The sequence below is a fragment of the Pinus tabuliformis genome, chromosome 1_2 (assembly GCF_031772625.1).
Source record: "Pinus tabuliformis cultivar Carrire ecotype Pingquan chromosome 1_2, CPIR1, whole genome shotgun sequence".
In the NCBI taxonomy this organism is placed as follows: domain Eukaryota; kingdom Viridiplantae; phylum Streptophyta; class Pinopsida; order Pinales; family Pinaceae; genus Pinus; species Pinus tabuliformis.
Window position 1 is genome coordinate 198348026 of NC_142298.1, and position 27851 is coordinate 198375876.

A 27851-nucleotide genomic window follows, 5' to 3' on the forward strand; every position below is an offset into this window, starting at 1 on the left:
TGAACGACGTCAATTATGTCTTTTTGGGATGGGAAGAAAAAATTATATCACCGCTATAGTTTTCTGTTATGCATTAAAAAACGAAGAACTGTTTTCTTCAAATGGCTGTAATGCACTCTTGAATGTCTTTGGCATATGAGACGACTTCATTGCACTCTTGAATGTCTTTCGCGTATGACTAATTCTATTTATTTTTAATAAAATTACAAAAAAAAATCCCTAAAAAAATAATGCATTATTATGAATAAACCTTATTTAATGTAAGTATTCATCATTGAAATTTTATCATTCACCTTCTCTTAGGCTATGTCCTCATGAGCAAACATCAGTGTTTGTAGTGAGGCTAAAATCTCTTATAAATTATACAACTTTATCCCCTTCCAAGTATCTACCAACAAGTCATTCAAGTCTTAAATATAGTAAAAAAATTCAAGCCTTTTTGGACATTCTCCTGCATTACAAACAGATATTCTGCCCCTAAATTGAAATGTCCCTCAACTCAATGCTCTTCCACCAAAATTGACAACAGCTAATTACCACTATAAATGGCTCTATAGAGCAATTAAGCCTAGGTCAGAGTATTAAAACTGAAATATTCAATGCAAGTATAACCCACCTGATCTTACAAGCTATACTAATGGGTTTTAACTCCACAGCTATATGCATTAAACACGTCCTTTTGAAAAACAAGGAATTATGAATTTTAGCTCAAAATAATCCATTGATAGAAAAATGCAAGAGGACATTTCACCAAGTGTTTTGTATTTGAAGTGCTAATTTTGCTAAGTAGCAAGAAATTTTTTGTAACAATGTCAAACCACGATCCAAAATACATTTGAAACATTACTAAATACGGAATTAGAATGCCTTGTTTAAGGAATGAAATGAACAACCTCCTTACATGAGTGCATTTTGTCTCCTGTCAGTTGGATCTGGTTTGGGTGGTTGAGAGGAGAAATATCGTCCTCCACAGCAGTTCAAATTCCACTTATCACAACATTCATTCTTCGTGAGCCAATTGTTAATAAGCGCTCTTTGTGAGCTTATGAGGTGGAGGGTGAGGGTGAGATGAGGAGTTACATGTTAATCGAAGTACTTTTTATCTCCATCAACCCCTCTACAAACTTGCGCATGAGTATACTAATGTTCAAGTTGTAATAAATTGTAAAATTATTGTGAATACAACCCAAAAGGGACTGGAATCAGAGGGCGTTAAAATATGAATTTTAACCAGAGTGAACAAAATTTACCTGCATGGGCATACAAAAGAAAGGACACATGCTAATTCTAACATGTGCAATTGAGGTAACAGAAATTGAGAACCTAATGGACAATCAATTAATAAACTTGTATTTAACAAAAATCACAATTACAACTGAATTTGAAAACAATGGTCATTCTTCAATGGGTCTGGACTCTATTACAACATAAGCAATAGCTGTAGTGAAATTCAGTAACCTGGAAATACGGGTTCTGTAACTGAGCTCATTCTAAAACAAATGCTAAATACTGAATAAAAAAATCAAGATCAGAATAAATATATGAGCTAGCTGTTCCCTTTAGAACACAATACAAAGGTTTTCTTCTCGACCTAACAAAAATTGTTCCTAATAACTCTCTCCCTATCCACATTGTCCCTTTTCTCAAGTACCCTTTTTATTTTCTCAAGTATAATTGGGTTTTGTCTGTGCACTATCTTATTCAGATGCCGGGGGTATGTCCAGCATTGCTCCAGCTTGAATTTGACCCCATCCTATCAATCGCCAATGCTTTTCTACTCGCCTGCTAAGTGCCATCTTTTCACCTTTACTTGTGCACACTGGAGAAGTAAGTTGGAGCTTGGCCAGGTCATTCTTCACAGCAAGCACCCGAGCTCCAGTGGACATTGAACCAATATTAAGCATCAGAACTTCTCCCTTAGCCAGTTTTGAAACTTTTCCCTGTTTTTCTGTACCCTTTGTCCTAACACCCAGGAGGCGACGAAGAAGGAAAAAATTAACCTGGAAAAAGCATGGTACAAGATCAGTGCTTAACAATATCTGTTCATGTCATTTTGGAAATGTATACTTCAACAGCCTTAAAAAAGAACCTCAAATTTGGAAGATTGATGGCAAGCCAGAATGAAACTACTGGAATCCAAGTAGAAACACAGGGAACTAAAGAAACAAAAGATCCGTGCTTGCTAGCTAAGCTGTCAAATGAGTATTTTGAAAAAGCATAGTAGAAGACTAGTAAGGTTTAAAACTTGCAATAATATATTAGACTAAGACAATGTATCTCGGAAGGGAGAGAGACACAAAGCACAAAGTTATCAAACAATTTCTGGACAGAAAAGATTATCTCATAATGAAACAGATAGACCATCTGATGACAGAATAGCCAAACCCGAGCACGTATACAAAGCCCAGAAGAAGAGACCTCAACTGTTCAAAAAAACAAGCAAGATGATAATATCCAACATATTTAGGCCAGCTTATACACCCTGGAACGTCCAGAAACTTGTTAAAATGTCATGGTACACCATAACATAAAGGGTAGCATTACAAAGTTAAACTTGGTATATTTTTATATAGTTCCACACCCAATTTTACAGTTGAAAGATAACAAAAGAGATGACAGACCTGGTCAGATAATAAGCAGACAGATCGGACAAGAGAAGATATAGTTACAAGAACACTAAGAATATTCGTTATCTGTGATCTTGACTCTTGTATTTAAGCACCTTATTATAAGTGTAGAATACACAGAAAAGCACAAGAAAGAATGTATTCACATGAAAACTATCCATCAAACCAGTGGACTGTTCAAAATATACCTCAAGTTCAACAAACACATCTGGTAGCTCGCCAACTTCTCCAAGGACTTGCCCCACAAGCCTGTCAGCACGTGTCAGCATGGGATCTATTGTGGTACCCACACCAATAAGGCCGCCAGGAACAGCAAACTGCAACTCGTTTTGCTCAGCATAAAGTGAAATTATTCTTGAAAAGATGGGCGTACACTTGATGTTGCCACCCTCGTCCTTGACAACGATGCCTGGACGAACTTCAATTTTTTGATTCACCTTCAAAACGCCCTGTAAAACGATAGACATAGAAATAAGTGGAGAGAATTATGGCAGTTTTTTTATGTCTTACAGCAGGGTTGTCCTGAGGCACAGTACAGCAGACATATGAAACATTGACCAACATAAACAGAATAATTGGGAATAATATGAAAGAAAGCATACCTTCAGTATACTTCCACCTGCAACACCTCCTTTTATGTCATCAACTTCAGCACCAGGCTTATTTACATCAAAAGATCTGATAACGATCATATTGGGTGGATCAACAAAATTACGCTCTGGAATGGGAATCTTGTTTGTTATGTATTCGCAGACAACATCAATATTGTATTTCAGTTGTGCAGATATTGGTACTACAGGTGCTCCATCAGCGATAGTACCCTAAAATCAAGGAAAATTTCCAATAGATTAAAATCAAAACACATGATAAACAAGAGTAACAAATATTGTTTAGTTTCTGTCTGTGAGGTTGTGCTCTAGCAGCAACTTGGAGCTGTTGTGGAGATGACCCATGTTAAAATCTTGAGAGGCCTGCTCCTTCCCTGCATGGGATTTGCCAGATGTGGCTGTTGATATTGTTGATGTTGCCTTTGGGCACTTCATCGTAATTGCATTGGCATGGTACCAGAAACCCCATTCTTCACTTTAAGCATGGTAGAGTGGGAAAAGGTTTACTTCTGGATTTACCATCTAGATTCCAAACCAAATAAAAAAAGGGCGCGTTCCCATTTTTTTAAATGTTTGTTTTCTATGGAAAGAAAAATCACTGCCACATATTAAGTATAAAGGTGATTCATAATACTAACAGAGCTTGACCAACCTGAATAAACTTCTGAATTGCCTCATGCTGGTTGATAGCTACACTCTCCTGGATAAGATCAATTTTGTTTTGCAAAATAATTATATGTTTAAGACGCATGATTTCCACAGCAGCCAGATGCTCTGAAGTTTGAGGTTGAGGACAGCTCTCATTGCCAGCAATCAAAAGCAGCGCCCCATCCATGATAGCCGCACCATTGAGCATAGTAGCCATGAGAATATCATGACCCTGTTAGACAGTGATTGAGAAATAAGTGCATTATACAAGATTGATAATATATAAATATAGTATGAAATACATAGAAACTCCAAATGGGAGGGTTTCACAATAATAAAGTTGTATGTAAAATATACAGTTGACTCCAATTAACGTAAATGGTAACACATTTTGCTTTAAAATACCCTCCGAATAATTGTACCGATCTACATCCTCACACACTGAAAAAGAGAAAAGCATTATAAGGCATTACACTGTTCTTGTATGATTGTTGTACATCAATTGCTTGAAGACTTAAATATGCCATGTTTGGAATTCTTAAAAATTGAAGTACATTTTCAACCAAAAATCCACCAGACAGTCAACGGAAGACCCTCACCGGACAATCCACAAATGACACATGTCTTAAAAGCTTCATGCGAGTGCTCTCAAAACCAGGAACATCACACAGAGGACTGTCTTCCTTGCCACTTCCATATGCCCTGAAAAGTACAATTATTTATGTCAGATCAGAAAAAGAAGCACTTCGATATTCCTTACAATGCTCAAAAGTAACAGAAAATTGTAATCCATTAAAAAAAGAAAAAGCATTCAAGTTCACCATTTCCTTTTACCAGGCCAATATCCATGAGAACTATAAATGTTGTATGTTTTGAATCTAAATTGATTAGGAGATGAAGCAAAACCCAACCACAGCAATCCCCAACCTACTGTGTATCAAGCTCGGGATGAGACAATAAGGCATCAAGAATAAAATTGCTACCCACTGAATCCAGAAAAAAATCATAACAATGAGAACTTACTGGTTGAATTCTTCAAACAAATTAAATGAAAGTTTCCCACAACGATAAGAATATCAGTTAGACTCTCTTCAAACATCCCAATTCTATCTACAGAATGTCAGCTTATGTAACATCAATCTTCTGCAAGGCTTTATAAAAGAAACTATATGTGCATTATCCTCGCCTAGGACCAAAAAACTAGTCTCTGCATGCATCTCAGCAATTTCCAGAACTGGAAAATAGTGCATAAAGTAATTAATTCATAACTCCAGCAAATTCGGAATAGTATTAGACATACTATACTGATTTCTGAAGAACAAGTTCAAGTTATCTTCTGTAGAGGTGCATGAGGATCTGACACTTGCTTTGGTCTTAGGAGACTAACATAATCTTCACTCAGATAAAGAATGGGGGCACCGGTGTTCAATAACTCTACAGCCTGTATTTTTAAGTTTGTGGACTAAAGATGTATTTGGTGAATTTTGTCTTGATACAATTCTTGTTTCAGCTTCGCACTATCCTTCCACGGAAATGTTACATTCCAGATCCATATTATCTTATCGTACAACTTTATTTCTTATTTCGGATTCATGCTACCATACAGATACTTCGAAAATGGCAGAGCTTATTGGGTTTAGCGCAGTGGGAACATAAAATTATTATGGAAAACAACATTGAATAAAAAGGACCAGGAAAACATAAGCCATATTGTAAGAAAAGGAAAAATAGAATTTGCAAAAAAAAAAAGATCAAACTGAATGAACATGTTTACTAAGCAGAAACATTGTTGAGTGCAATGAAACAAAAGAGAATGTTCAGGGAGTAGAAAGTACAACCAACGTGAAAATTGTATAATTAGATTGCAATGTACAAAAAGTTAAAAACCATTAAAATACGTTGAACAAAAACAGGAGAAAATCGCCTTACTTGTAACACATTGGCCGAGGACAGCGCTCATCTTCACATTTATATATTTTTGCATTGGCATATCCCAGTTTAATAGTGATGTTACGCTCCAGTTCATTCTTGAAACGAACTGTCTGCATACAAAATCAAGAAAGCATACTCAAACAAAAGCTAAGTACATACAAAATAAGCTAAGAAGAATATCATGTAAACTGTTCTTTTACACGTTCAGGTGTCAATTTAGTGATTCAAAGAAGATAGATTGTACAATAACAGGAGAACAACAGAAATAAAACGCAAATTCTGCAACTTCTTGGGAAGTGCAAACTAAGCAATAAGAGTAAGCACAGTTCACATCTTTTGTCAAACAAACTTTATAGCAAAATACATGATTAATCCAATATAATAACTGCTATCCATTGTCAACTATCTCAACAAGTCTCCATACTAATAAAAAATCAAACAGATGGCCAATATAGCATATAAGTTGCGGTGCCAATTAAAGCAAGATTCGTGAATAAATGGATATATCAAGAATATGAATATACTGAGTAGCTCTCTATTACCAGTAGATAGTAACCACTCACTACTTTCCCATAAATGCCAGGGCAAAAATTGATCAATAAAGACAGGCATACAACTAGTAGAGAAATCTTATAATCAGCCGGCCCCTTTGGCATCATCTTTTTGTAGGCAATGTCTTATGCAATTAAGTAAAAAAAGAAATTTATATCCAGTGTGTGCACAAAATTATCAGTATTCATAAAACATCTATAAGCAGTATATAACATTCTACCCATAGTTTTAAAAACAGTCTGGCTTGAACTGGAAACCGGTCAAACCGGCCGATTCATTGGACTACCGGGTCAAACTGGACAAAAAACCCAGTTTATATGCCTATTTCGCCAAAAAACACAAAAACCGGTCCAAACCGGCTGGTTTATTGCCAGGTCAGCTACAGACCCAACAAAATGCATTTTTCTAAGTTTTGTTGCTGTTTTGAGGGAAATTTGGGGTTGTTTCCCTCCAAAAACAACCCATCTAAGAAAAGCATGTCTCCCCTCTCATTTGCCTCACACATATCAACCATGGCAACATTAGCAATCAATGCCAAATGGTAATGTTAAATTCTTATAGTAAAAGTGACATTTCTTTTATTTTTCCTTTATTTTTCTTTTTCAAGTGACATTTCCTTTATTTTTCATTTTCATCATCCTTTTAATAAATTTTTAACATTACCATGAAATGACTCAAGATGTTTGAGAGTGGTTTCAGCCTCATTGGATTTCATATGGAGAAACTAGAATTTTAGAGTTCACTCAAAATTCAGCAGACTTAATGGTTTTCAGGATTTCATGGTTTGGGGGTTTGCAATGTTTCCATTTGATTCTATCATGCATGAGGGTATGAGATTGGCATTTGATCAAGAGCATGAAGCCCTTTAAGAACCTTGATGTTGGTGGCATTGATTTTTGAACTTTGTTGATGTTGGTGGTATTGATTGTTGAACTCCTCTACCATGGCCTTGACAAAAAATGTACCCTTCACTCAAAGGAAAAAATTGGTTAGGGATGCTAGGCTTTTTCTACCACGTTATAAGGCTGACGAGATGAACCCTTCACTCAAACCAAAATCTAGTTCGGCATGTTAAACTTCAATTTCTATCATATTATAAGGTTGAGCAATCCAATTCTGAAGACTTTGAACGAGATGATGTTTATGTATCTCTTGCTGATGATACCATTTTTAGTAGCGTTGAATCAATGATGAGTTTCATGAGTGATCATGTTGATCAATGATTTGTAGTTTTGATGTCTATTTTTGCTGCTGCTGCTACCACTAATGCTAAGTTTGAAGAGGAGTTTTAGGAGTCCTCAAACACTCAGCCAGATTATTTATGTAGCCCATGTTGATGATCCCTTGTTTAGTAGTGGTGATGAGTTTGATCATGCTGATCACTGATATGTAGACTTGTAGTAGGCCAGTGACCCCATAGCTTATAACATTGTTTTTGGACTCTAGAGGCCATTTAGAGCCTCATTGATTATGTATTATCATTATGTCGCTGATATGTATTGCACTCTGTGCCAATTTGATATATTCACTTTTACCTGGTATATAGATGAGCAAAATTTGCATATTTTATCTCTATTGGTTTGGAATCATGGTTTTAAATCTTAAAAGTAGTTTTTTTCATTAAAAACTAATTATTTCATGTATTATTTTAAAGACCGTTTCATTGAGATCTGACCAGTCCCAGTTTGACCGGTTCTGGTTTGAAACCTGGTTTATTAGGTGGACCGGTCCGATCACCGGTTCCGGTTTTTAAAACTATGATTCTACTTACTAGAGTCATAAAGTTAAAACCTAAACCTGAACTGCCAGGAAAACCAGGTATAACATAAAGGGACGGCATGTGCCAGGGTGGGGTATCATTCTTAATCCTGGAGGGAATCAAGAAACAACTTGGAAAGGGTCTAGGTACAGCATCATATAATCAAGCAGAGACATTGGCCCTGTTCCTAGCGCTAAGGCTTCTTGATGCAAATTATATCAGAAACCTAACTGTTATTTCCATCGGGGATTTGGAATTAGTTATGCAATTGCTGCACAGTGCCTCCACTCTGAGTGATGCCAAACTCACAAGAATCGTTGAACGATTATGAAAGAACATTAGTAGGTTTAAAAGCGTGAAATATTTTCACATTCTAAGGGAGCTCAACATAAAGGTAAGCTCATCTGGCCAACACTGCCTCTCAGCTAGATTGTGGCCCCTTAACAACAGAAGGTGGGGTGTCAACCTCCTCATTCCCTACAGCTTCAAAGCATAGTTATGAATTCAATTTGCCTGAGAGAGAAATGGCATATTAAATGGCATGGGTGACTTACCCTTGAAACATAGCATCCAAGGTGCATAACCTTCATGGTACCCTCACACACTCAACGTTCAATGTGGGAGAAAGTTCATCAACTGCACTCGGATTTGAGTTATATTGCAGGTGGTATAATGCATTCGACTTCAAGTATGCAAATAGGGGTGCCTCTGTAGTTTCTTGCTCTATTCCATCCTAGTTCGAATTGGGGTTTTTCCTTCAGTCTTGAGATGGGTTCTAATTCAATTCCAAGGGATTCTGGTTTGCTTGGTCCTTTTTGATGGTTTAGTGGTTCTAATGTGGATCGCTTCCTGGTCTAGCGGCCTGGAATTGTAGCTCACATGCTATACCTCTTAAAGCTTCCAGTGCACCTCCCTCATTACACTAAAAATCGAAAGTTTAATGGAGCGAATTTTGAAGTTGACAGTTTGTTGTTCTGTTGTCAATTGTCTAAAGTTATGTTGGAAAAGGGAATGGTTAACCGTTATGGGACTCTGATAGTGTTGGGCAGTGGTAGGGGGATTTTGCAATTGTTATGTAATACTTTCAGAATGGACCATGGGCATAATAATGCCCAATGTGTGAAACCATTGATATTTCACATAGTCTTGACGAAACAGAAAGGTTTTATCACTAATAATAGGAAGTTGATTTTCTCTGTCACTAGTTGGATGCATTCTCAACAAGAAACTAGAAACAATGAATATGTCTTTATCCTGGAAACCCTGCACAATCATAAAAGAAAAATAGAAGCCCTTCAAGTCGAGTGTGTTGCTCTTCAACAAATTGTTGTGACCCTGGTCAGAAATCCAACTTCAGCTGCTTCAAATGCTAGGCTGTCTATTGGGTCTAGTGGAAGAGGTTAAAGAAGATGAGAATATTTAACAGCAGAAGATGAGAATATTTAACAGCAGCAGGAAGACTTGGAAATGTTGGTTGTAGACCAGAATTTTCAAGCTGACAAAGAGGAAGCATACAGCCATCATAATTTTGTCCAGTACTAGTGTTTAAAGTTTCGCAAATTTTACTTAATTTTATGTCCTTTTCAGCGAATTTATACTAAGAGTATCTTTCCAAAATTCTCTACAAAGGATTGTTCTGTTTCTTTAGACAATCAGTTCCAAATTTCCAACAAGTTTCAGGATATCTTTTTGGACTGCCTTCTTCTTTTTGTATTATTATGCTGACCAATGCAGCTGCAGCAACTTTCTAATGCAAAATTTAACCATTCTTGTTTTTTTTAAAAGAAAACAGGGACAATATAAAAACTTGTATGTAACACAATACTAAAATGCTTGTAAGTATAACAGTTGTCTAACAAAGCACACATTCAAATTTTCAATATTCAATCATAGATTTAAAACTTTGACCGGTTCGACTTGAAACTGATCAAACCAGCCAAGTTGATAGGCCACCATATCAACTTGGCTCAAGGGGGGCAATTTGGCCTGGTTTGGTACCAAACCAGCCCGAACCAGCCAACTCACCTTCCGGATCCCACCAGTAGACTGAGCAAGTAAAATTCCATTTTTTATATAAAAAACAAAAATCCTAACTTTTAAACCCTGGTAATGCTGGCTATCAATGGTAACATTAGAATCTTAGAATAGAAGGATAGAAAGGAAATATTTAGCATTACCATTAATTGTTTCAGGATGTTTGAGAGTGGTTTCAACCTTACCAGACTTCACATGGAGAAAGTAGAATTTCATATCCCACTCAAAATTCACCAGACTTTAAAAGTTTTCTGGGTTTTAGGATTAACAGGATTGGAACATTTTTATTAAATTCTATCATGTATGAGGTATGGGATTGGCATTTAATCAAGAGCAGCAAGCCCTTTATGTATCTTTATGTTGGTATTATTTATTGTTGAACTCCTCTGCCGTGGCCTTACAAAAATGTACCCTTCACTCAAACCAAAATCATTGGTTCAGAATGTTAAGTTTTTCCTACCATATTATAAGGTTAAGGAGATATACCCTTCACTCAAACCAAAATCACTAAATAGGCGTGTTAAGCTTTTTCTAGCATATTATAAGGCCGAGAAGATAGAGGAGTCTGAAGATTGAGCCCAATGTTGTTTTTGTAGCTCTTGTTGATGATCCCATTTCTAGCAGTGGTGATGACTTGATGAATGATCATGTTGATCAGTGATTTGTGGTAGGCCAGTAACTTATTGCAGTGTTTTCGGACTCTAGAGGCCATTTAGAGCCTTGTTGATTATATATTATGTTGCTGATATGTATTGCACTTGGTGCCATCTTGATATATTCACCCTTACATGGTATATAGATGAGCAAGCTTTGCATATTTTGTCTCTAATGGTTTGGAATCTTAAAAATAATTTTTTCATTGAAATTTAAATTTTTATGTATTTTTCTGAAAACTGAATCATTGAATCCAAGTTGATCCAAGTCCGAATCAAAACCCAAGATGATAGGAGGGTGAGTTGAAGTTCAAGTCCGAGTTTTAAAACTATGCATTCAATATGTAAAAGACCTTGAATGCACCAATGAAAGGAATGGCTACTGTTATATTTAAATTTTAGAGTATAATTACATAAATGCCTTCATGTCATAATTCTGCATTAAGCCTTGATGATGAAGTATCTGGGACAAGTGCATACGTATTTCATGTTAGGATGTTACGGTGTACTTACACATGCGCGGACAAATTTGAAACCTGAAGGACCACATCCCAACACGAAAAGCAACATTAAACATCACTAGATAAGTAAGATAGGTATCAAGATCCCAAGCAGGTAAGATAAAAGAAGGTGAAGACAGACATCATATTCAGCAAGAACATGATCTGAATACAACATAGAAATACATAAATTTGCACAATAGAAACATGCACTTGCAACTAAATCTAAAATTTCCCAAACTAGATATAAAATGTGGCAAATGTGGCAATGTTAATGTTAGTTAGATTTGACCAAATGGAGAAAAGCGGAGAAAATGTGGCATCACCCTAACGAGCTTTACTATACAGAGAGTTGTAAAGAACATAAAAAATGTGAACTTGTCCTTGCAACTAAAATGGACACAAAGAATCAGTATCAATAAAAATTTAAACTTGGCCAGAAGGAAAGATAACCCATAGAAAAATTTCGCTTCAAATTAGTCAACAAAACATCACTCAGTGTATTCCATACAAGCCTTTGAATGGACCTACTTTGAAATTGAGGAGCATAGAATGAATCTTTACCTGGACCCCAGATATTGCTTTAACCACTGTTGATTTACCATGTGCCACGTGTCCAATTGTACCTGCAGAAATGTCGTCATACTTCTCAGTGAGAGCCTCATTTTGCAATTTGCATTTCTTTATTACAAAAATGGCAGAAAACACCCCCAAAAAATAAACTAAAAACAACACAGGTACTCATCATATAACTTCCGGGGCCGATTTGAAGGGAAAGGAAAATACAGTAAATAAACGATATTTAAAATCTGAACTTGGTGGTTTGATTGATACAGCACTTTCTTGTTGAAGAGGACCAACACTCATGTCACTTCTTTCGAACACCTTCCTGTCCCATATCCTTAGTGAAGAAAAAAAGCTTCCCAGTGGTTTCTTCCACCTGGAGGTTGGAAGGTGGGATGCAAGGAGAGGAATGTATATGACAAGGCATTCGGTATTCCACTAGGGGAGAGACCAGCTGAACCCGATAAAGGGAAGGAGGCTATTAATCAATACCCTAGGAGTATTTTGTGTTTTCCATTTTTTCTTGTGCTCGCTTGTGTGCATTCCAACCTTCATTTGCAAGGTTCTGTGGAGCCATTTTTCAGGTCATTGAGAGAGCAATACAGTATTGGTGACAGTATGGAGTTTGCAGAACAATATCCCATTTTGTTCTCTTTTCTATTTCACGTGGCAGCAACATTTGCCTAGCTGATTGCATGCACATTACCTTTTTTGTATGTAAGTTGGGCTTGGGGTTGAGGCAGAGTTCCCTGACAGAGTGGAGGACATCAACTTCCTCTGCTGGTGGGCTGTGAACTTGCTCTGCTGGTTCGTAAGGGAGCTACATCTAGTAGTTGGCTGGGCAGTAATCCATGTGTTACTGCCAGCAATCCTGCAAGGAAAGCGAGGCATGGACCAAAAAGGGGTGGACACAATGTTGCTAGGGCTTGTAGCGGAGGGTGCAGATATGAGGGTCACAGTTTAGAAATTCAGGTTCATCAGGTGCAATAGTGCATTACATGTGAGTGTGTATGAGTATAAATATGAAATGCGTAAAACACTAAAAAATTATTAACGGAGATAAGAACATGTAGAACGGCAGAACCTGAAACATAAAATACCATAGGATTATTTATATAATTCATCAGCTAATGATTAATTTTATCATGTAACAACATCAAGGATCCCAATATCATGAGGTGCGCCAAACATAATATTATTAGAATATCATATGATTCTTTATATGTAAAATGGCAGAACCTAAACATAAAATACCATATGATTATTTATATAATTCATCAGATAATGATTAATTTTATCATGTAACAAGATCAAGGATCCCAATATCACGAGGTGCGCCAAACATAATATTATTAGAATATCGTATGATTATTTATATAATTCATCGGATAATAATTAATTTTATTATATAACAAGATCAAGGATCCCAATATCATGAGGTGTGAAAAACATGATATTATTAAAATATCATATGATTATTTATATAACTCATCAGATAATGATTAATTTTATCATGTAACAAGATCAAGGATCTCAATATCATGAGGTGTGAGTCGTGACAAACATAATATTAACGATCATTTTATTAGGTTATAGCATCAAAATGTTATGGAATGATTCAAAACTTCATAGTTCAAAGCATTCACAAAAGAAAACAAGAATAGATTGCTCAATACCAATGGTAGTGTCTTTTGCGTCCTCTGTATCCTCAGTTAAGATGCTCTCAAGTTCTATGTAATATGTAGGTTTTGTCATTTTTCGTCAAAACAAGAATAGACTGTTCAATGCCAATGGTAGGATCTTCTGCGTCCTCTATATCCTCAGTTAAGATGCTCAACTCTACGTAATATGTAGGTTTTGTTAGTTTGAAATTGTTGGAAATTTAAGGTGATCGTGTGTATGTTGGTTTTGTTACAATTGTATGAAGTTTCATTTTGTGATTTTCAACATATTAATGTAAATTTACTTCTTAGAAAGCCTCCTCTTTTCATGGAATCAGTATCATTCGATGGAAATCTTTGATGGGGAGAGTCTCACTTCCCCTTGATTGAATGATTATCCTTGACTCACTCCTCATAATTGTATAACTTTGATTAGTGAAACTTCAGAATTAAAAGTTTATTATCATAATACTTTGATTGACGATTGTGAAATGTTATATTATGTGATGGTATATCATTAATCACATCATAAATAAATTATTGTATTATTCATCATAAATAAATTATTGTATTGTATTATTGTAAATTTAACTTAATACCCATATATCTCATAGACTCGTATTAGTTTATAATAAGATTTCCTTAGTTAAAAAATTAAAAAAGGAGACAAAACCTGTATACTCCTCATTACCTATAATAAATATTTATAATGTAACGAGGTTGTCGCTTTTATTTCATCTATTAACCTCTTGATGAAGTTTTGCTTTATACCCTGGCGTGACTTATTATTATTTGATCACCTACTTTTACTTTAGCATCTCAAACCATATTTATATTCTGGAATACGCCTATGGAAAAGTCAATTAAGTGTTTACCCATGTGCTTAAAGATGGCACATATCTGGAGATATGCATATAATATTTTGATGATATCGTGACTTTTATTCATGGCTAACACATTCACATGAAGCCGCCTCATATTGATGCCATCTTTTGAAACATGGCATGGACTGGATCTAGCCACCTTTGATTATGAATCATGGATCCTTTAACATCGGATGGCGGCATGTCTTATCACAAGGAGCGGCCGGCCTTTTACACTAATGTATGAAGCCACCCTTTTATTGCAAGTGAAGCCGTGCTCTTCGAATTTTATGGTATTATGAGCTGGCCAATTTTAGTGATGGAGGCGTCCAACATTTTCAGCCGCTTACTATTGCACTAACCCGTGGGATTGAGCCACTATTAAAGAGAAGTGGGTTCTCAACGCGGCTGCTCACGCGGACTGGACCGTCTCCTTAAACAAAGATGAAGATATTTCACCGTTTGTCTCAGTCACGAATGAGATGAAAACATTTAATTTTTTTTGGCAAGAGCAGTTGGGCAAAAAGTTACACAGGAGTTTGCTCTCTCCCACATTTGCATGAATTAGAATTTGGGGATCTAGGAGCTCTCCTCTTATATTATATCGTATATCACTTTGGTAAGCTTAATGGAAAATTGGAGATATTGTATATATCTGATGTAAGGCTTTATTTATGCAATTTTTTCACATGTTTATTTTGTTGAAAACTCTTGTAACTAGTCATGAAGGCTTTGTTAGTGTATCTACCATTGGGATAATGTAATGTAATGCCAGAATTTTATTAATCTTATATTAATTGTTATTATATTAACCTTGCATCTAACAAACCAAGTTCTTCTTCGCATTAATACAACATCTCCTTCACGGCATTGTTTTAAAATAGCATCCTAGCTCTCCAAGGATAATTGTAAATGTCAATTTTAGGCATGCTAAGGCTGATTTATGGCAGGCATAGCAGCCTTATTTTCCTTGCAAATTATTGTATTAGCTCTCATAGATCCATGTCTGTTCTGCTCCATTTTGCCCAAGATTTGGTGAGCACAAGTCTTGAGTTTTATATTCCTTTCCCACCACTCATTGCATTGAGAATAGCAAGGCTCTACAGCCCAGTATAGATAGGCAAGATGTTGTCACCTACAGTTACATTTAAATGTTAAAAAATAAATAACTACATATGTATATGACAATATCTAAAAAACTTAAATCTATCTTAAAAAAACAAAAAATTAAATTAAATAAATAAATAACTACATACATACATAAGTATCTGACAACATCTAAAAACAAAAAATTAAATTAAATAAATAAATAAATAACTACATACACACATATGTATTTGACAACATCTAAAAAAATTGAACCAACGTAAATCCATCATAAACCTAGATCTATCAAACACCCAAAGGGATCATTTTACCATTTAATATGAAGGAATCAATACATGGCATGAGATTAAACCAACATAGATCCATCTTAATCTTAGATCTATCAAGCACCAAGAAGGATCAAATCTCTCTCAACGCTTGATAAATCCATGATTAAGATGGATCTATGTTGATTCTATATATGCATGTGTATGTGTGTGCATGCACCATGTGTCAATTCTATGGTGAGCATAGAAGGAAATACACATCTCCTTCATTTTGAATAACATACCAATAAAACGTTTTAATCATAGGAAGCTAAGGCACCTAACACGAGGACACGAGACACAGAGGCCATAAAAATATGAGTATCCAACCCATGACATGGCGCGCCCCCGAACATGACACAGAGGACACGTTATATATATATATATATATATATATATATATATATTACATAGATTCTCATTCGATTTAGAAACTAAAACATGTACATGATGATGATACGAATTCAAACATACATTATGCATACAAGCATGATTCATCAATGATACAACCAAGACATACTATTACATCAATGACAATAAACTGACAAACACAAGAAATTAACCATAAACTACAGTTTTCTCATTAGGTCATCCAAATCAAAATGTATTACATAGATAATGAGTCCTAACTCACTAAGTCACAGATACTATATAGGGAATGTCAGCAGCAAAATAGCAAATACTAAACAAGGTAGATATTGGAACTGTCGATCAGGATGGAAGAATCTCATAGGCTATAGCTCATCAACATCACTACCACCACTGCTCTCTTTTGCATCCTCCTCCTCTATATCAAATGTATGCTCTGCATCTATTGGTGTGGAGGATGACCCCTCAAGAGTATCACCATTATCAAAAGTGACAGGATGTGGCAGCTCATTAAGATCCAAGTTGGCCAATGCCAACTCAACATTGTTGCCCAAATCCATATCATCAAGAAACACATCCCACATCTTTGTCTTTCCCTTCAACTACTCCTCCCTCTCCTGTAAATAAGACAAAGGTTGGTGTGCACATACAGCATTGTCTCTACCTTGGATTGCTCAAGCCTGCTCTTCTTCAAGCTATACAAATTCCCATATGTTCTCCAATTTCTCTCACAACAAGAGGATGAAGTAACTTGAGAGAGGAGCCTCATGGCTAACTGCAATAGAGGAGGGCATGTTGCCCCATGATTTGCCCATCAAGTAGAGGGCTTCTTAGCCCCCTCTCTCTAATCACATCATAGCTTGCAAATCTCCCAATGTCGATGGAAAACTCTGCAAAGGCATCCTCCACCTCGTCAAGGGATGCACTATCCTAAAATATATGTCTCAATGCATCCTTCCTCCCCTGTGAAACCTCACCATCCACGTGAGAAGTGAATTTGCGAGAAGGTGCACCATTGAGCCACTCATTGTTGTAGTATTTTGGATTCAATGAGTGAGCCAAGCAATGCAGAGTTGTGCAATTATTGTCCCACCTGTTGACAAGAATATCTTGTATGCTGGTGAAGAAGGCCTTTGTTGATATCTCATATTCAAGGCACTCATTCTGAAAAATAATGGTCCTCGCAAACTCAATCATGGAATCCCATCCCTCATAAACCCCTCCTCAGATGGGTTGGTTTGTGTCTGTAAATTGTAACAAAGCAACAATAGGGTCCATGATCTTAATAGTAAGATGTACCCTCTCCCATAAGCATCGTCTAACACATTATCCTTGACTCTTTTTGAGGTTGCTTGATTTGTCTTTCTCCACAAAGACCAAAACTCTAAAATAACCATGGCCCCAAGAGTTGTCTTGAGCTTCCTCAACCTCTTCAACATGATGAATCCAAAGGCAAACAATGTATCTACAATCTTCAACAATGATAGATGTGTGTACTCTTTGTAGATTGTGAGGGTGCTGGTATGATTTTGTATGAAGTTGCGGATATGTCGTGCATCCTCAATAAATTTCCAATCCATGGCACATCAGAAGCAATAGATTTAAGTGCTATATTCAAGGAATGGACAATGCAAGGTGTCCAAAATATTTGTGAATATTTAGCTTCCACAATGATGTCAAGAGCCTTGCAAACAAACGCATTGTCTGTAATGATTTACACACAAGAATCAACACCTACATCTTCAATAACTTTAATGAACAACTCACCTGTATATTGTGCATCTATGTATTTTCCAAGAGCATCCACTGCTTTTAGGGAAACTAGTCCATTCAAGGAAGACACTCATGAAGTTGATGAGTGGACGACATGTTGCATCTGTCCATCCATTAGAAACAATACTAACCCCAAATGTTGGCCATGTTGATTTAATAGGCTCAAGCATTTTATCCACCTCCTATGAACCAGGAGGCACATACCCCAATGGAGCCCATTAAGCTAGAGCTTGACACATCTCAATAAATAAAGATGATCAAGCAACATTAAATAATATGAAGCTGAGATAGTAAAAAAAAAAATCAATGGCAAGATAAATCTCTTCTTGCCTCTCTTGCTTAAATATCTTGTCCATTGGACTAAGTGCCCTATTTTTTGTTGCTTGACCTACATCCCCACTGGAACTCCCAAATAGATAATTACTTTTCCTCAAGAATGCAAGGGGATCATCATTCTTGTTTTTCTTAGATGTTGCAACCATCATTGTCACACCCATATTGACCTCTCTTTCTAGTTCTTTCCTCTTAGATGCACTTACTCCTACACATGTTCCAATTCCACAAGATGTGCCCAACAAATGCCCTTTCACACAGAAATAGGTGCTATTGAATTGATGGTTGAAAAAGTTGAATGTCCAAAGAACATCGCCTCCTTCCTTTAACTCTGGCCCTTGATGTCTTGTAGCATACTTCCATAAGGGATATTTCAATTCTTGAGCCTATTGTCTTGCTAAAATGATGTTTCTCTCAACATTTGAAGTTGTTGTTGCAACCCCACTTCCAACAAATGGAACACTGGCAGACCCTAATGAAATTGAAAGGGGGGAATTATCAATGGGGGCATTCCTCCCCTTCTTTTGCCCCTTTTCTACTGCCCCTAAGTAAGCCATGGTTGTTGTGAATATAAAGAAACATGGATTGTTGTAAGGTAGTGCATGTAAACAAAAATGAATCGGCAAACCATTGTAGCAAAACTAAAAAAGATTGGAAGGAAAATCCACTTACTTGCACCTTGAATCTCCTCCAAAACTCATCTTCCTCCTTTGTTAGTCGCTCACACACTCCTACGGCTCCTAAACAACAAACAATAATGAGAAAAAACAGCTTTTAGTAGCATTGCGGGTCACTTTTCGACAGATACGTGTCGCAGAATAGGCACACAATTTTGGCACATGCCTTACACGAGTCAAACTTGTGTCAAGCACGTGTCATTATCATGTCGTGTCAGACACAAAGGATTCGAGACACGAGATCGTATCAGGTGACTTAGTTAAGAAGTATTTTATTTTCAATTGCTTTATATATATAACATTGAAATGTCTTACTCAACATGGGCATTGAAATATTTTATTTATAGTCCACCTTGCCCACATTAAAAAAAAAATTGTTATTAGCAATTTTCCACCAAGACTCCGAGATGAGGGGACACAAGTGCAAGGAGAAGCACAGGGGGACGTGTGGGAGTACTCTCAAATTTTAGGGAAATTTAGTGGGGGCACATATCGAGGTACTGAGAGAAACAATGACCCACAAAACCCGTAAACTACGATTTTTTATTTTTTTTAAATTAGGGCACTCCAAACCAATTTTTAGTTTGCCTATTTGGTCTTTGGGGTCCATTCCCCTCTCCTAAACCCTATTTAACCCACCCAACGCCTCTATTCTCTCACAGCCATCTCACGCATTTGAGTGAGAATTTCAGTGAGAGTTTGTGTGGAGTTGTTGAGTTTGTTTTTGGAGCAGTAGTGAGGAGTCTTGGGCAAGCATTGTCACTGGAGTGAGGAGCTTCTTGGGCAGCCATTTGGAGCAACATTTGTCATTGAGGAGTTGGTTTCTTGGAGCAAGCTTGAGCAGGCAGTTTGTGCCTGGAGGTATTTTTTTCACTTGTAAAAATCTGTTTTTGCTTATTAAATTTTATGTGCAAATCCAGAAATCCTAAAAAGTGTTTTTTGTGAAAGAAATGAACATTGAATCAATGTTTTTTTTTTCATTTTCAGATTTTTTGCTTTCATTTCCAAGTCAAAAAATGGCACCTAGAGTGAAAGATTTTGCTTGGGCATATGTTGAAATGGTTGATAGTCAAATACATTGCAAATTTTCACATAGGAAAATTAAGGAAGGTCCTGGGGGCATTAATAGGCTAAAACAACACTTGGCGGGGATTAGAGGCCAAATTACTCCATGTACCTCACCAAAAATTGGGGAGATTAGGGAGGATTTGTTAGCCAGCTTTGAGAAGTTTAAAGAAGATAAGGCTAGGCAAAAAGAGTAGGCTAAAATTGGGAGGAAGAGGAATATACAAAAAATGTTGGCTACCAACCCCCATTTTGATTTTGAGGGTTCTTCCTCTATCCCTTGTACTGATGCATCCAACCCCTTCTGATATGTTCCTCCCTCTTTTGAGTCTATTCAAGAAAAGGGAAAGGGTAAAATGAAAAAGGATGACATGAATATCAAAAGTTATTTCACTCCCTCTTTTCCATCAGATGCACATGGTCCTCAAGCTAGTAAAAGTCATATGCAACCCACTTTAGATGACTACTGGAAGAAAGAATTGAGGGAGACTGCTTGTGATTACATAGCTAGATGGTGGTATGATGCTGATATCCGCTTCGATGCTTCCCGCTCACCTTATTATGAGCCTGTGTTTGATGCTATACATGACACTGGAAAAGGCTTCAAAGGCCCTACTATGCATGAGCTAAGGGGGTATCATTTGCAGAAAGAAATTTTATCCATTAATGAGTATTTGAAAGATTTCAAGGACTCATGGGCAAGAACAAGATGTACCATCATGTCAGATGGATGGACTAATCAAAGAAACCGTACCATCATAAACTTTCTTATCTTCTGCCCACAGGGAACCATGTTTCTAAAATCAGTTGATGCATCTGATAAGGTAAAAGATGGGCAATTGTTGTTTCAGCTATTGGATGAGGTTGTTGAGGAGGTGGGGGTGGCTAATGTTGTTCAAGTCATCACAGATAATGCCTCTAACTATGTTCTTGCTAGTAAACTGTTAGAGGAAAAACACAGGACCATCTTTTGGACCCCATGTGTTGCACATTGCATAGACCTCATGTTTGAGGATATTGGCAAATTAGATTGGGTCAAAAACATTGTAGATCATGTCAAAAGCATAACAAAAATTATCTACAATCATTCATTGATTTTGAGCCTGATGAGGAAACACACAGGGGGCAGGGATATTATTAGGCCTGCCATCACTAGATTTGTTACTCATGTTTTGACATTGCAATCTATGCTTTCACAACATAGAAACTTGCAAAAGATTTTTTCTAGTGAAAGCCAGTGGTCTCACAAACTGGAAGGCAAAGAATTGAAAAAGAAAGTTAATGAAAAAATATTTTGGAGAAAGGCAGTAGAGATTGTGAAGCTTGTTGAGCCACTGGTTAAGGTGTTGCAGTTGGTGCATGGGGAAAGATTGGCTATGGGCTTCATTTATGAGGCTATGGATCAAGCAAAGGAGCAAATAAAGACGGCATACAAGGATAAAGTGGCTAAGTATGGGCCCATTTGGGCAATCATTGATGAAAGATGGAACAATCAACTCCATCGCCCTATACATGCAGCTGGGTATTTTTTGAACCCACGATATCATTATAAAGCTAAGGCGACAGGAGCTTTGAGGGGGGAGGTTAGAGATGGATTGATTGACTGCATTGATCGCATGATTCCATTAGAGTGTGATCAACTGGAGATACACCGACAAGTCACAACCTTCAGCACTGCCTCATGTACCTTTGGGAAGAACCTAGCAAAGATTGCAAGGGAAGCATATGAGCCAGGTAAACAAAAATTTCAATTTTCAAATTCTTAATACTTATTTTGTTAAATCGTTTATAATTTGAAAGTTGGATATAATTTGTAATTTTGTTGAGCTAACTCATTACACTCCTATGTTTTTTGCAGCACAATGGTGGGAGGCTTTTGGTAGCCATTGTCTAGAATTGCAAAAGTTTGCAATTTGTATTTTGAGTCAAGTTCGCAGTGCTACTCAGTGTGAGCATAATTGGTCTATCTTTGAGAGGATTTACACAAAGAAGAGAAACCATTTGGATCAAAAACGGTTAAATGATCTAGTATATGTCCAATATAACCTTCGGCTCAGGCGCAACATCAGACTGGGTAGTGGAGAGTCATCCAGCAGAGTTTGCATGAGGATATTGATTATGACTTACAGACGATAGCATCACTCGAACATAATGTTCAGTTGAACGCAGATCTTGATCCACTTGTACCAGCCTCAGCCTCAAAGCCAACAAGTCCTCCAGTTGCAGGCGTTTCCTCTGCACAGCCACGACAGAAGCGCATATCTCGTCTATCTCAGCTTGCAGCTGCTGCACAGCCTGCTAGTGCTACCACTTCTACAGTTGCAATTGGAGATGATGATGAGGAGGAGCCATGGGGCCCCCTGTTTGACTCTGATGATATCCAGAGATTGATCCACATGATCTTGGCGCCTCTGGCAGTAGCCAGTAGTACTGGTCACAGTTTACTTTTGTTGTAGAGGCCATTTCTAGCCTCCTTGGTTATGTGTTTTTGTTTTGATCTCGATTTGTTTTGATCTCGATTCTCTATATCATGATCATGTATGTATTGGACACTGCACTGGGTGCCATTTTGATATAATGGATATATTCATGAGCCTACTTTGATCATATGTTGTCTTCTATCTATATTCTAATGTTGTGTGTTTGGAAACATGAATGAAAATCTTTAAAATTATGTTTTTTTATAATAAAAAAATATGTTTAATGTATTTTTTACAACGACTGAGTCACTGAAATCGAGTCGACCGAGTCGATACCGAGTCGAAGTCCGAGTCGACCCTAGTCCGAGTCGGAGTTTTAAAACATTAAAATTGAATTAAATAATGAAATATATTGATCCATATTCATTGTTCATACTAATACATACATCATCCATACTCATCATTCATCCATAGTACATACACCACGAGATTCAATAAGGAAATACATTGATCCATATTCATCATTCTACAATCTACATTGATTTAAAAATTAAATTTATCATTCATCATTCTAGAATGTAAATTGATTTAAAATTTAAATTCATCATTCATCATTATAGAATCTAATTAGTACTAAGCAAAATAGACTCTAGTAGATACCAATGTTACCAGAACTAAACTAGTGATCGAACTAGAAAACCCCCTGAACCGAGAACTGATCATAATTGGACCAGACCGAGAAAAAAAACCAGTCGACTAAAAACACCCAAAATATTTAAATTTTAAAGGAAAACATATATATTCATGTGCATCCATATGAATCCAAATCATTTATAAACAAGTAAGCAAAAGTTCTCATTTATATAGCATGTAAAAATGTAAAGGTGCACATAACCAAAATAGCACTGAGTGCAATCCATCTCTGAACCAAAAATACATCCAAAACTAGGATTTAGATGGCCTCTAACATCCAAAAAAAATCATGCTACAAAAAATACTTACATATCATAAAAATCATTACCCATATTGGGATCTTCGTCATCAATATCACCCTCTAAACAGTAAAAAAAGATAGAAAAAAGGTAGCATGTCAATTCAAGATTTTGTTTGAGTGAGGGTACAGTTTTAGTAGGGTCATGATAAAGGACTTCGACAACAAATGCCACTAACATCAAGGTACATAGAGGGCTTGGTGCTCTTGATTAAATACTAGTTCCATACCCTCATACATGGCAAAATCCAATGGAAACGTTGCAATCACCCCAATCCTAAAATTCTGAAAAACTATTAAGTCTGCTAGATTTTGACTAAGATCTAAAATTCTACTTTCTCCATATGAAATCCAATGAGGTCAAAACCACTCTCAAACATCCCAAGTCATTTCATGGTAATGTTAAAAATTTAAGTCAAAGGATAAAAATGAGAGATAAAGGAGAATGTCACATTTACTTTAATAATTTAACATTACCATGAATTGCATAGCAATAACAAGGTCATAAGCTTGAATATTAAGCTTCCCCACACAAAAGTTCTAGAAACTCAAAAGGGGTGCTCCTTGGCATCCCCCCTAAAAGGGGTGCTTCTGGGCGTCCCACTTTTGAGGGGGTGCGCCTAAAAGCATCCCTTTTGTGGAGACGCGTCCCCACACTCGGGAGACGTTTCCCCCTGCATCTCCCCATGTCTTGCTAAAAGGGGGACATGGGGAAACGTTTCCCCAAGCGTGGGAAGCGTGGGGGGCACATTCCCTTAGAACATTGGTTATTAGTATATTTTTAGATACATGACTCCCTCGTATAGGGAAGTAAAAAGCATGTATCCATGAAATATGCTCGCGAGAACTCACAATGGTATTGCCAGTTAATTTCTTGTATTATCCACCTCATCTTTGCATACATTGTCTCATCTGCTCACTTAGAAAGTCGAAGGGTATCCTCCTCCCATGTAGCTCTCAACAAATTCAATCATGGTTAGTCAATTTGCGTAGTACTGGCATCATGCTCAACAATGTAGGGGACTTACCCCGCATTGGTGAACAACAAGCTTATGGATATATCCAATGAAATGGTTGTCTAGGAGTCTAGATAAGCATATCCATAAGATAAGCAACAAATGGATCTGTCCATATTCCAAGTTAGCAGAAAGGCTTTGTCTATGAAGTGGGAGCTTAGGGCAATTGGCTCGTGGATGAATTTATTTCACTCAGCATTTCGGAATTGGAATACAAGTTTAAAATGCACTCACCCTCTATTCTTGGCTTTATCTGGGATCATCTGGAAGTCTTCCTCTCTAAATTTGGCATCTCCATATTGCATATGTATTATATCAAATGCAGAGAGGGAACCTTGCTGTTTGCTACTAATAGCACCACAAACCAATTTAAGCCTATAAAGTCTGGCAAAACTCAACCGCAAATCATATATTGTTTAAGTTAATAATCCATACGACCCATCCCGTAATCAATATCCTCTTGAAGACACCTTCAAGAAGGTAACACCACCAAACTTTCAACAGTGGTACCTTTGAGGTGTTCAACTCATTGTATGCTACCATCATAAACCTATTTAAGCATATAAAGTCTCACAAAACTCAACTGCGATTAAATATTCTATAAGTTAATAACTCATGGTTCTTGCCCCCTAATCAATTTCCTCTTCAAGATAACTTCAAGAAAAGACACCATAATTTTCAAAAATTGCACCTCTGTAACATGGACTACAATTCCTTGGCAAAATGGTGGACAGCCACTATTTTCAATAGTTGTACCTTCATGACTTGGACTAAATATTTTGGTATCAGTATTTCACAGTTCACAAACCTTATCCCCAGTCAATCTCGCCTTCAGGAAAGCTTAATGAAGAGGAACATCACGACAAATTTTTAAAAAGATTCCACTGTTTACATGCAAGTTCATTTCACATTTCCTAATAAACAAGCTTATCTAGAAGTTGTTTTGTGGGAAGAAGAAAAAAACAGATTTAAAGAAGATCCAGTAAGAGAACTAGAATAAAGGATAGTTTGAACTTTGAATAACAACTACCACTCACTTTGACCAAATGCATTCCATTGTTCACATGCAAGTCCATTGCACATTTCCATGATAAACAAGCTTATCTAGAAGTTGTTTTGTGGGAGGAAAAAAAACGGATTTAAAGCAGATCCAGTAAGAGAACTAGAATAAAGGATAGCTTGTAGAACAAATACCACTCTCTTTTACCAAATGCATAACTAATTAAACTGATCAACATGTTTTCACCGTTAAAATTTCATTATTTGACAAGGATAAGAAGATAATTACCAATGTTTATTGTAGCTTGACGAGAAATAACCTCTGGAGAAAGTGGATGCAACTTGGTAACATCCAGCTTACTCAGGTCCTGCTCCATCAACCCTTTTCGCGACATTGTTGCCACTTGACAAGCCCTTACAAGATCTTGTAGTAAGAGTACAATATTATTTTTCTGAAAATACAAATGAAAACAATCATCAGCTTTTTCTAATGCATGACAACTTTCCCAACTAAACCAGAAAATCACTTGCAAATGATAGAGAAGAAAACTTTTTCTGTTCTTATAATAAAAACAGCCCAAATAACAAAGTAGGAGAAATTACAGCAAATGTCCATATACATGTTCGAGAACAACTCTTACACACCACGATTGATAGTTGTCTGGGCTAGTTTGACAGTTTGCTTTGTTGTTTAAGGATGGATGTAAACAGTTTTGTTAAAGGGCCCAATAAAAGAAACTGACTCTCGAGGATTGAAATACTCAAGCAACATGTCTATTAACCTATTATACCTTATATCCTCGTAAAGAAACATAGAGCTTGCGGCCATAAGAATGTAGTCGAACCTTTAACTAACAAAAACGGCTATGCCACACAAACTGCTTAATCGAACAATGGTCACTAGCACTTGCTGGTTGAATAAGGCCTTTCTATCTTCTACTCTGGATACAAAACATTACTAGCAACAATAATAAAAGCTATGTCATCTGTGTAAGCAATGAATTTAAAAGTATAAATTAACCAACATCGATTCGCAAACTTAGCAAAAATCTGTGACGGAAAAGCTTCATATTTTGAGTCAACAAGAAAATACAAATGTTTTATAGCCAGAGCCATTAACCAAAAAAATTGCAGCTATGATACTGAAGTGTTATAAATGTGGCTCTCTCGGTGGGCTAGTCCTAGTTCATTGTACCCTAGAAAAAATAAACAATTGGAACGGGAAAACATGATAATTCCAAAGGAACTTAAAACGGGCCTGCTTCCTCGCCACTAGTTCCCTAAAAAAATATTCTGTGACAGGTTTATAAGTCCACATAGAAATATGTATTTTGCACTGGGCCTCGAACAGATGACCTTCCCCTGTAACAAGGCATCAGCATAGCACAGCAAACCCTCTGCTTCTAACCTTAGTGTAGACACATGATAAGCCCATTATCACCAGCCCCTATTAAACCCATCTCTGCTAAAAGGGATGACCTTTGTATACTGTTCAAACCAATACATATAGTATTTGGTGGTTCAGAGCAATATTGGATTGCGCTGTCTAACATATGTAGAATATTCAGCAACCCAAGGAAAACAAAAACGCAATAAATCGATTTATTCCTTTAACACCCAATACTTAATAATCCAAACCATCGTCGGTGGTGTTATTGGACTACCATATATAACAACTCAGCACTTTCTTAGTAGTGCAGGGAATGCAGACCCAAATGACCCATCGGCAGACCTATACAAAAACCATCTAATATAGACAGTAGAGTGTAGTTTTTGGCTGAATATATCTAACGAACTATACTTCTCTGAATACAACATAATATTCCTCTACTTCCTTGGACTTAAATCAACTTCGTATTTGCGCTTCTTATGTCTGTTTACTCCAATATATAATATCCAGTCAATCTAAAACCTGTTGATAGTAAATGAAACCCAATACCTTAATCACAGTGTTCCTGTACAGGGCAACACAGAAAGCCAACCCATTAAAGTGCCAACAAAAAATAATCATTGCAAGTTTTGGTTTTAAACACTACTTGCAATTTACATGTTAAGAATACCAGGCAACCCATGAGAATGCAGATCTATTACTCAGCCAGTCTACACAAGTTAAAAGAAATGAAATAAAATACCTGGTATCTTCAAAACTGATCCACCTCCACTTCTTCCTCTTCCTCCACCATCTACATGCGTTTTCCCGCAGAATGGTGTGGAGTATAAAATGATGGGTAAAGCAGCAAATGCCCAAGGGACGCTAAAACCTATGGCCAATAAGGACACACAAAGGATCCTGGCTCTTCTCTTTTGTGCTATTGATGAAAAGGGGAAACATTGGTTAGTTTCATATCTTTGACCACAATATTAGGTTTAAGTGCACACCAGCCCATCTCTTTGG

The 27851-nt window shown here is 36.8% G+C and overlaps 1 protein-coding gene across 1 annotated transcript; it reads right to left on the bottom strand.

Moving 5' to 3' along the window:
* Positions 1–1327: 1327 nt before the first annotated feature.
* On the bottom strand, positions 1328–27851 carry LOC149205168 (uncharacterized). The gene is made up of 9 exons (XM_089394928.1): positions 27589–27851; positions 25746–25908; positions 11878–11939; positions 5813–5925; positions 4483–4585; positions 3888–4115; positions 3230–3448; positions 2816–3076; positions 1328–2000 (listed from the first exon to the last, which is right to left on the bottom strand). The coding sequence occupies exons 2-9, from the start codon at positions 25849–25851 to the stop codon at positions 1698–1700; spliced, it is 1395 nt and encodes a 464-aa protein (XP_089251054.1). The 5' UTR covers positions 25852–25908; positions 27589–27851; the 3' UTR covers positions 1328–1697.